This window comes from Heterodontus francisci, chromosome 16 (assembly GCF_036365525.1).
Source record: "Heterodontus francisci isolate sHetFra1 chromosome 16, sHetFra1.hap1, whole genome shotgun sequence".
Taxonomy (NCBI): domain Eukaryota; kingdom Metazoa; phylum Chordata; class Chondrichthyes; order Heterodontiformes; family Heterodontidae; genus Heterodontus; species Heterodontus francisci.
In genome coordinates, this window is record NC_090386.1 from 98,044,411 (window position 1) to 98,053,157 (window position 8,747).

General features: G+C 49.0%; 1 protein-coding gene across 1 annotated transcript; it reads right to left on the bottom strand.

Moving 5' to 3' along the window:
• Positions 1 to 574: 574 nt before the first annotated feature.
• Positions 575 to 3,614, bottom strand: LOC137378341 (uncharacterized). The gene is made up of 2 exons (XM_068048600.1): positions 3,591 to 3,614; positions 575 to 1,906 (listed from the first exon to the last, which is right to left on the bottom strand). Exons 1-2 carry the CDS (start codon positions 3,612 to 3,614, stop codon positions 575 to 577), a joined length of 1,356 nt encoding a protein of 451 aa, XP_067904701.1.
• Between the last annotated feature and the right edge of the window lie 5,133 nt (positions 3,615 to 8,747).

The window sequence follows — 8,747 nt, forward strand, 5'->3', positions numbered from 1 at the left end:
CTTCCCCCACAGCCCACTATGCTGGTGCATCCCCCCATGCCGTCGTTCCCTCTCCAACATGCCATGCCCCCCACCATCCACTTCCCATGCCACCTCCCCCCGCTGTACCACTCCTCTCCTCCTCCCATGCAGTACTCCTGCCCCCTCCCTCCCATCTACTACCCCCTCCCCCCATATGCCATCCCCTCTCCAACCTCCCGTGCCATCTCCCTCACCATGGTGTCTTCCCCCTTCCAAACATTCCATGCCAGCTTCTGTGCCCTCTCCCTTCCCCTTCACCCCTCTCATGTCATCTGTCCTCCTTCCTGTTGCCCCCTTCCCCCACCCTGTGTCCACCATCATTGGCAAGAACCCAGTGAGTGGGACCAGGGAGCAGCAGGGGCCAGTAACAGATGCCAGGGAGCGAGAGGCCGAGGAACAGGGTGGGGGAGAGGGGGGGGCATGCTGTTGTCTAATAATTGGAGCCAGGAGTGGTGAGAACCAGGGGCTGGAACTCAGTAACCAACTAACATGAGAGTAACATTCTGGGCTCCCCTTTACCTATACCATTTTATACTTTATATGCCTCTGAGGTTCACTGCTTCAACTTTCCTCTTAGGGTGTCAGCCGAGTAACTGAGGCCGGGCACTGGTGAGAGCACGGGGCCAGTAACCGAGGGTGGGGAGAGATGAGAGCAGGGGGCCAGTAACCGAGGGTAGGGAGAGGTGAGGGCAGGGGGCCAGTAATCGAGGGTGGGGAGAGATGAGAGCAGGGGGCCAGTAACCGAGGGTAGGGAGAGGTGAGAGCAGGGGGCCAGTAATCGAGGGTGGGGAGAGATGAGAGCAGGGGGCCAGTAATCGAGGGTGGGGAGAGATGAGAGCAGGGGGCCAGTAACCGAGGGTAGGGAGAGATGAGAGCAGGGGGCCAGTAATCGAGGGTGGGGAGATGAGAGCAGGGGGCCAGTAATCGAGGGTGGGGAGAGATGAGAGCAGGGGGCCAGTAACCGAGGGTAGGGAGAGGTGAGAGCAGGGGCCAGTAACCGAGGGTAGGGAGAGATGAGAGCAGGGGGCCAGTAATCGAGGGTGGGGAGATGAGAGCAGGGGGCCAGTAATCGAGGGTGGGGAGAGATGAGAGCAGGGGGCCAGTAACCGAGGGTAGGGAGAGGTGAGAGCAGGGGGCCAGTAACCGGGGGTAGGGAGATGTGAGAGCAGGGGGCCAGTAACCGAGGGTAGGGAGAGGTGAGAGCAGGGGGCCAGTAACCGAGGGTGGAGTGAGGTGAGAGCAGGGGCCAGTAACCGAGGGTGGAGTGAGGTGAGAGCAGGGGCCAGTAACCGAGGGCGGGCAGAGGAGAAAGTAGGGGGCCAGTAACCGAGGGTGGGCAGAGGAGAGAGTAGGGGGCCAGTAACCGAGGGTGGGCAGAGGAGAGAGCAGGGGGCCAGTAACCGAGGGTGGGGGGAGGTGAGAGCAGGGGGCTAGTAACCGAGGGTGGGCAGAGGAGAGAGCAGGGGGCCAGTAACCGAGGGTGGGCAGAGGAGGGAGCAGGGGGCCAGTAACCGAGGGTGGGGTGAGGTGAGAGCAGGTGGCCAGTAACCGAGGGTGGGCAGAGGAGGGAGCAGGGGGCCAGTAACCGAGGGTGGGGTGAGGTGAGAGCAGGGGGCCAGTAACCGAGGGTGGGCAGAGGAGGGAGCAGGGGGCCAGTAACCGAGGGTGGGGTGAGGTGAGAGCAGGGGGCCAGTAACCGAGGGTGGGCAGAGGAGGGAGCAGGGGGCCAGTAACCGAGGGTGGGGTGAGGTGAGAGCAGGGGGCCAGTAACCGAGGGTGGGCAGAGGAGGGAGCAGGGGGCCAGTAACCGAGGGTGGGGGGAGGTGAGAGCAGGGGGCCAGTAACCGAGGGGTGTGCACCAGGCTCCACCCACCAATTCAATGAACTGACCAATCAGAAAATGTGGACAGACAGAATCTGCATATTATTATATATGATTTTACCTCAGCCTCTCTCTATTTTTCTTTAAATTCTGCCATGTCAAACCTCTTTTATCTCAATCTGCCTCCAAACTTTCCACAGTCTCCTCTCCACTTGCCCCCACGTGTGCCTGGCACCACCCACCAAAGCTGTGTCTTCCCCATTCACCAGGTGCCTTGGATTGAATGGATCAAAAATCTGTCACTCAACTCACACTGGACTTTAATGTTACAACAAAACATTACAATATCCAATCAGTGTCAGTTCACAGGTACAAAACTTCACTGGAACTTACAAAACACTCCACAAACCATGACCTACAAACCTAACAGAATTTGTCCTATTTTTAAAATGGGTCTCCCTCTGCGATTCCATCCCATCATTATCTCAGTCTCTCAATTTTATGATATATTTTACCTCAGTCCCTCTCTATTTTCTGTTCTACTGATAATATTTTATCTCAGTCTCTATTTTTTCTTTGAATTCTACAATATCAAACCTCTTTCATCCCAATCTGTCTCCTAACCTTGTCCTATTTTTAAAATGGGTTTCCCTCTGCAATTTTCTATAATGCAATTGATTATACTTCACCTCAGTCTCTCCGTTTCATATGTTGTGAAAGTGATTCTGTTTTTTTTGTTGAAGTATTTTTTAAAGGAATTTATAGTTAAATTGAATAAATGTTGAACCAGTTTTTTTTAAAAAAGAGGGCCATCAAGAAGCCACTGAGCGAACAGGATTGGCAACTGGTTGTCACATGACTCAAGTTAAGATAGAACAGAAACCCTGGTATCAGGGGCAGAGAAGTGGCAAGTCAGTAGTAGCAGAGCGCACTTGGAAGGGCAGAAAACTCGCAAACATTTTGGTTGTTGGTCAATGTGTGTGTGCTTTTACCTTTTGAAGTGAGATAAAATCAAGTCTGCTGCTGAAGTGTCAAGGAAGGACAGAAGGCCAAAACCCAGCTCACTTTCCAGAAACTTCATAAAAGACCCAGTGAAGTCTACTATGTCAATTCATCTCATCTCCTGTCTCTGAAGAAAGCCTGTTAAAATTACTTTTCAATGCCGCCTGAAAAGAACTGTTCTGAAGGATCTCAGTGATCTGTCTACGTGAACTCGGAAGTTAGACTGTATGCCAGTTTTGGAACAACATATCTGATCTGCTGTTTTCTTCAAAAATGGACAAGTTGTTTTTTGTCTGTAACAGAACTCTGAATTTATAAAAATCCCTTTTATTTTTTTCAGTTAACCGATGTATATGTGTGTGTGTGAGTGTGACTAAGGTAAAAAGGGAACTTTAAAATTTAAAATCTGTGTGTTTATGTTTTACTTCATTACTGGTTATGACTTGTTTTACTATAAACTGATAATTTTGTTATTCAGTGAAGAAACCTGGTTAGTGTGTTCTATTCTGGGAAAAATAGAATATATGATTGATCGTATCGATAAGTGGAAAAATTTAAAATAATATGTTGTGATCTGTGGAGAAGTGGGACTAGAATAAACAGTGCATTCCTCCCGCCCCAGTCATAACACATATAATACTTAAACTCAGTCTCTCTCTGTTTGATATTACATTGATTAAATTTTACCTCAGTGTCTCTCAATGTTATGATAGTCTTGTGAGTGTGTACTAAACTCAATTCTCACTCTACGTGTGAAAATCTTGAACATATCTACAGTAGACCTGATCTTTCTGTTGTGTATTGGCTCTGCTCACCGATCAGAAAAGTGCAGATAGGCAGAAACTGTATAATTGTACAAGGTTAGAGAGGTGGTGAGGGACCAGCCCAGCAAGTGGAGGTTATGAACTTGTTTCTTTCCCTTATTGGGATGTGGGAATTGCTGACAATCCCTAGGTGCCAGTTTGTTACGACTGAGTGTTTTGCTCGGCCACTTCACAAGCCAGTTCAGAGTCTACCTTATTGGTGTGGGATTGGAGTGACATATAGCTCCGACCAGGTAAGGACAGCGGGTTTCCTTCCTCAAACGGCTGTGCTGGGATTTGAACTCATGCTTTCTGGATTCTTGCCCAGGCTTCTGAGGTACTAGTCCAGTAACAACATTACCGTATTTGCCAACTCTGATTACCTTACTCAAGGGATGTTTTAGCAGCTTTCAAAAGACACCAAAATGGATTCACACCAACTTGCAGGTGCTGACAGCTCAGCAGAGACCATTTCAAGAATGTAAATCAGGGAGTTCCCAGATAAGTTTCGGAACGCTGCCCATGGGCTGGGGAGAGTTGGAAGATCAGAACCCCCTACTGGAAAATGGCAACCTGGAATAATCAGGGGAGAATCCCACTGGATTCTTCCTTTCCAGCCCTGATCCAGAAATTCACCAGAATTCCATCTTGGCCCAGACAGGAATTTTGGGCCCAAGGCTGAAACACAGTGAGGGAGGAGAGTAAGCATGTGGGCTGGAATACTTTGAATTTTGGAGGAAGAGGGGAGAACATGTCAGGTAGCACTGACCATCACGGACATGGTAAAAGAGGCAGGATTTGGAAGTCAAAGATGAGAGGGTCATCTGTCAGATGTTTTTTTCTCCCCGTAACCTGTTCAGAGTTGTAAGACAGAGAAGTGGACGAGTCTCTATCCAGAGATCGGAGCAGCAATCAAGGACTTCCCCAGTTTTAACCCTCGATTAGCCTCCTGATGTTGGGACATGGTTGTAAGGCTACAGCCATTGTTGATCATAAAAGCTATGGTTTGTGTTAGTGTCAGAAGGTCAAAGAAGCAAAGTCATTAAATAAATTTGACAATATTCCTTCAAGCAGACGTCAATGATTGGGGTTTCTGACTTTATTTGTTTAAAGATTTCTGTTAAAAACCAACATAAACAGTCTTAGATTTATATGCTTTGAATTTTACAGCTGAATTTTATTCGCGCATCGCACATCGCGATGGCGCACTTTGAAGTCGGCGGCCTTCCAACACGGAAGCACCGCCACTGAGCCCCCGCGATATTTTGCGTGGGGATTCATTTAAATGGAGGGGGTGGAGTGACCGCCCCGATGTGTAGTGGGGTGGCGACTCTGTCCCTGGCAATGGTGTCCGGCGCCACCGCACAGGAGTCACCGGCATTTTTAAAGGGCTTCAAGCCCTTAGCATTAATTTGAAATTTTAAACATGAAACACTGAGCATTTTATTGAAAATCAAATATGAAAGGCTGAAGGCCCATTCCCAATCCCCACAATGGTTCTTTTACTGGCTGATATTAATAAAATCAATTTCACTCCCAGCCGGAACTTTCCAACCCCAACCTCTTCACATTTGCCCTTCAACCCCTTCCCAACATCCCCACAGCCAATAAGAATTATTTTTCCCGTTCCCCCCACCCCACCCTGATAATTTCAATCCTCCCCCTTCCCACCAGTGTCTCACCTCGGAACGTCGAATGGACTTCCGAAGGCCCGCGAGTCGCAGTTGGTGGGCGTAAAGGTGGCGTGGGATGGCCATTGGGACCAGGTAAGTTAATTAGCATATCGTTTAAATTAATTTAAATATTTAACTGTCCCGCTGCCGTCGGTAAAATGGGGGCGGGGCCTTTTCGGCGTCGGGGGTCGAGGCGGGCCTATCCCAGAAGACTTTTACGGGCCCCCCCCACCCCACCACGACCCCCGACGTCGAGGGGCTAGTAAAATTCAGCCCTTAATCTGATATCGTAATTTTACCAGCTCCCTCAATGCTACCGATTCACCATCAGACATGAAGTCCAATTCCCCCATCTGCATTCACCCTTCCATACACATACCACACATCCCCTCACATACTGGGGCAGGTTTGAAAAACCTTTTTAGTGACATTTTTTCAGGATGTGGGTTGCTGGAAAGGCCAGCGTTACTCATCCTCTAGTTACCTCAATAAAAGGTGCTGGTGGGCTCCCTTCTTGAACGACTGCCAGTGATTTGCTCAGTAATTTCACGGGACAGTTTAGAGTCAACCACATTGCTGTGGGACTGGAGTCACATATAGATGCAGACTGGGTAAGGACAGCAGGTTTCCTTCCCTAAAGGACATCAGTGAACCAGTTGGGTTTTTACTACAACCTGACAGCTTCATGGCTACTTTTACTGAGAGCAGCTTTAAATTTGCATACTTTAAAAAAAAACGGAATTCAAATTCTCAAACTGCCGTGATTTGAACCTATATTTACTAGGTTCAAACTCTAGGTCTACTCTATTACTAGTATTACAACACAACCACAATACTACACTTTGGTGATCGCTTGTGAGCTTCAAGGTGAGGGAGGTCATTGCTGTGTCATGGAGCATGTGGTGCTTTTCTTGTTTGTAGTTAGCAACCCTCAGTCAGGGAGGGCACAGTGATGTAGAAAGGACGTTGCCCCAAAAAATCTGCACTTGTCCCCAACTTCAGAAATTTAGTTTCACTGGGACAGTCTGACATTTTCATTCCCTAGGCTAGTCATTCCTGCGACCTCATTGAGGGAGATGACCAGTTAGAGTCACATTCGGGCAGTGTTATGCCACAGGCTGATGCCCACGGGCAGTTGCATTGGGATCACGTCAAGATCATTTCATGGTGCATCCCTACACGCCAGCGAGAGGAAATTGATTCTGGACTAGACTGCAGGGGTCAAACCAGGGGTCAGAGGTGAAAGGACAGTGTACTGACCCATTGTACCGGCCAGTCTCTTCCCCACCTGCTCAGACGACCTAGTGACTGACCAACACCCACCTATGGGGGGGATAAAAACAGAAATGCTGGAAATACTCAGCAGGTCAGGCAGCATCTGTGGAGAGAGAAGTAGAGTTAACGTTTCAGGTCAGTGACCTTTCATCAGAACTGGCAAAGGTTAGAAAAGAATTAGATTTTAAGCAAATGAAGTTGCGGCGGGGGGTGGGGGGGGTGTTGAGGGAGGAAGAGAACAAAAGGGAAGGCGTGTGATAGGGCAGAGGGCAGGAGAGATTAAATAACAAAGACGATGTCATGTGGCAAAATCAAAGAGTGTGTTAATGCTTGTGGTGAAAGACAAAGCATTAGTCCAGAGAGAGTGTTAATAGTAGAATAATGAGCAGCTCTGTCCACATGAAAAACAGGTACATGGTTAAAAAATAAAATAAGATAATAAAAAAAAGAAAAATATTTAAAACCAGGCCAGTCATGCTCTGAAATTGTTGAACTCAAGGTTGAGTCCACAAGGCTGTAGAGTGCCTAATCGAAAGATCAAGTACTGCTCCTCAAGCTTGCATTGATGTTCACTGGAACACTGCAACAGGCCAAGGACAGAAATATGGGCATGAGAGCAGTGTTCTAAGTTGAAATTGCAAGTGACCAGAAGCTCGGGGTCATGCTTTCGGACTGTGTGGAGGTGTTCCACAAAGCAGTCAACCAATCTATGTTTGGTCTCCCCAGTGTACAGGAGTCCACATTGTGAGCAGCAAAGACAGTATACTAAATGAAAGGAAGTACAGGTAAATCACTGTTTGGGGCCTTGGGTGGTGAGGAGAGAGGAGATAAAATGGCAGGTATTACACCTCCTGTGATTGCATGGGAAGATGCCATGGGAAGAGGATGAGGTGTCGGGGGTGATGGAGCAGTGGACCAGGGTGTGGCAGAGGGAACGATCCCTAATGAATGCTGACGGGGAGGGGAGGGGAAGATGTGTTTGGTAGTGGCATCATGCTGGAGGTGGCGGAAATGGCGGGGGATCAATAGGCGGCGGTTCTGGGAGGGAGGGGAAGGGGTGAGGGTAGAGGTGCGGGAAATGGGCCAGACACGGTTGAGGGCCCTGTCAACCACAGTGGGGGGGGAATCCTTGGTTAAGGCAAAAGGAAGACATATCAGAAGTGCTGTTGTGGAAGGTTGCATCATCAGAGCAGATGCGTCAGAGACGGAGAAACTAGGAGAATGGGATGGAGTCCTTCCAGGAAACAGGGTGTGAAGAAGTGTATTCAAGGTAGCCGTGGGAGTCAGTGGGTTTATAATGAATATCAGTAGACAACCTATCCCCAAAGACGGAGACAGAGAAGTCGAGGAAGGGGAGGTAAGTGTCAGAGATGGACTATGTAAAGGTGAGAGAAGGGTGGAAATTGAAAGCAAAGTTGATGAAGTTTTCCAGTTCGGGGCGGAAGCAGGAAACGGCACCGATACAGTCATCAATGTACCGGAAAAAGAGGTGAGGGAGGGGGCCTGAGTAGGACTGGAACAAGGAATGTTCGACATATCCCACAAAAAGACAGGAATAACAAGGACCCATGCGGTTACCCATAGCAACACCTTTTACTTGAAGGAAGTGAGTGGAGTTGAAGGAGAAGTTGTTCAATGTGAGAACAAGTTCAGCCAGGCGGAGGAGGGTGGTGATGGATGGGGACTGGTTGGGCCTCTGTTCAAGGAAGAAGCGGAGAGCCCTCAAACCATCCTGGTGGGGGATGGAGGTGTAGAGAGATTGGACATCCATAGTGAAGAGGAGGCGGTTAGGGCCAGGAAACTGGAAATTGATGAAATGACGTAGGGTGTCTGAAGCGTCACGGATGCAGGTGGGAAGAGACTGGACCAGGGGAGAAAGATAGAATCAAGATAGGAAGAAATAAGTTCAGTGGGGCAGGAACAGGCTGAAATAATGGGTCTGCCGGGACAGTCCTGTTTGTGGATTTTGGGAAGGAGGTAGAAGCGGGCTGTCCGGGGTTGTGGGACTATGAGGTTGGAAGCTGTAGAGGGAAGATCTCTGGAGGAGATGAGGTCAGTGACATTCCTGGAGACAGTAGCTTATGTTCGGTGGTGGGGTCATGGTCCAGGGGGAAGTAGGAAGAAGTGTCTGAGAGTTGGCGCTGAGCCTCT

Coding starts and splice junctions, on each gene's coding strand:
- LOC137378341 (XM_068048600.1), bottom strand. CDS start 3,614: ATGTTCAAGATTTTCACACGTAGA. Junction 1,907..3,590: donor TCAAGATTTTCACACGTAGA/GTGAGAATTGAG, acceptor CTGATTGGTCAG/TTCATTGAATTGGTGGGTGG.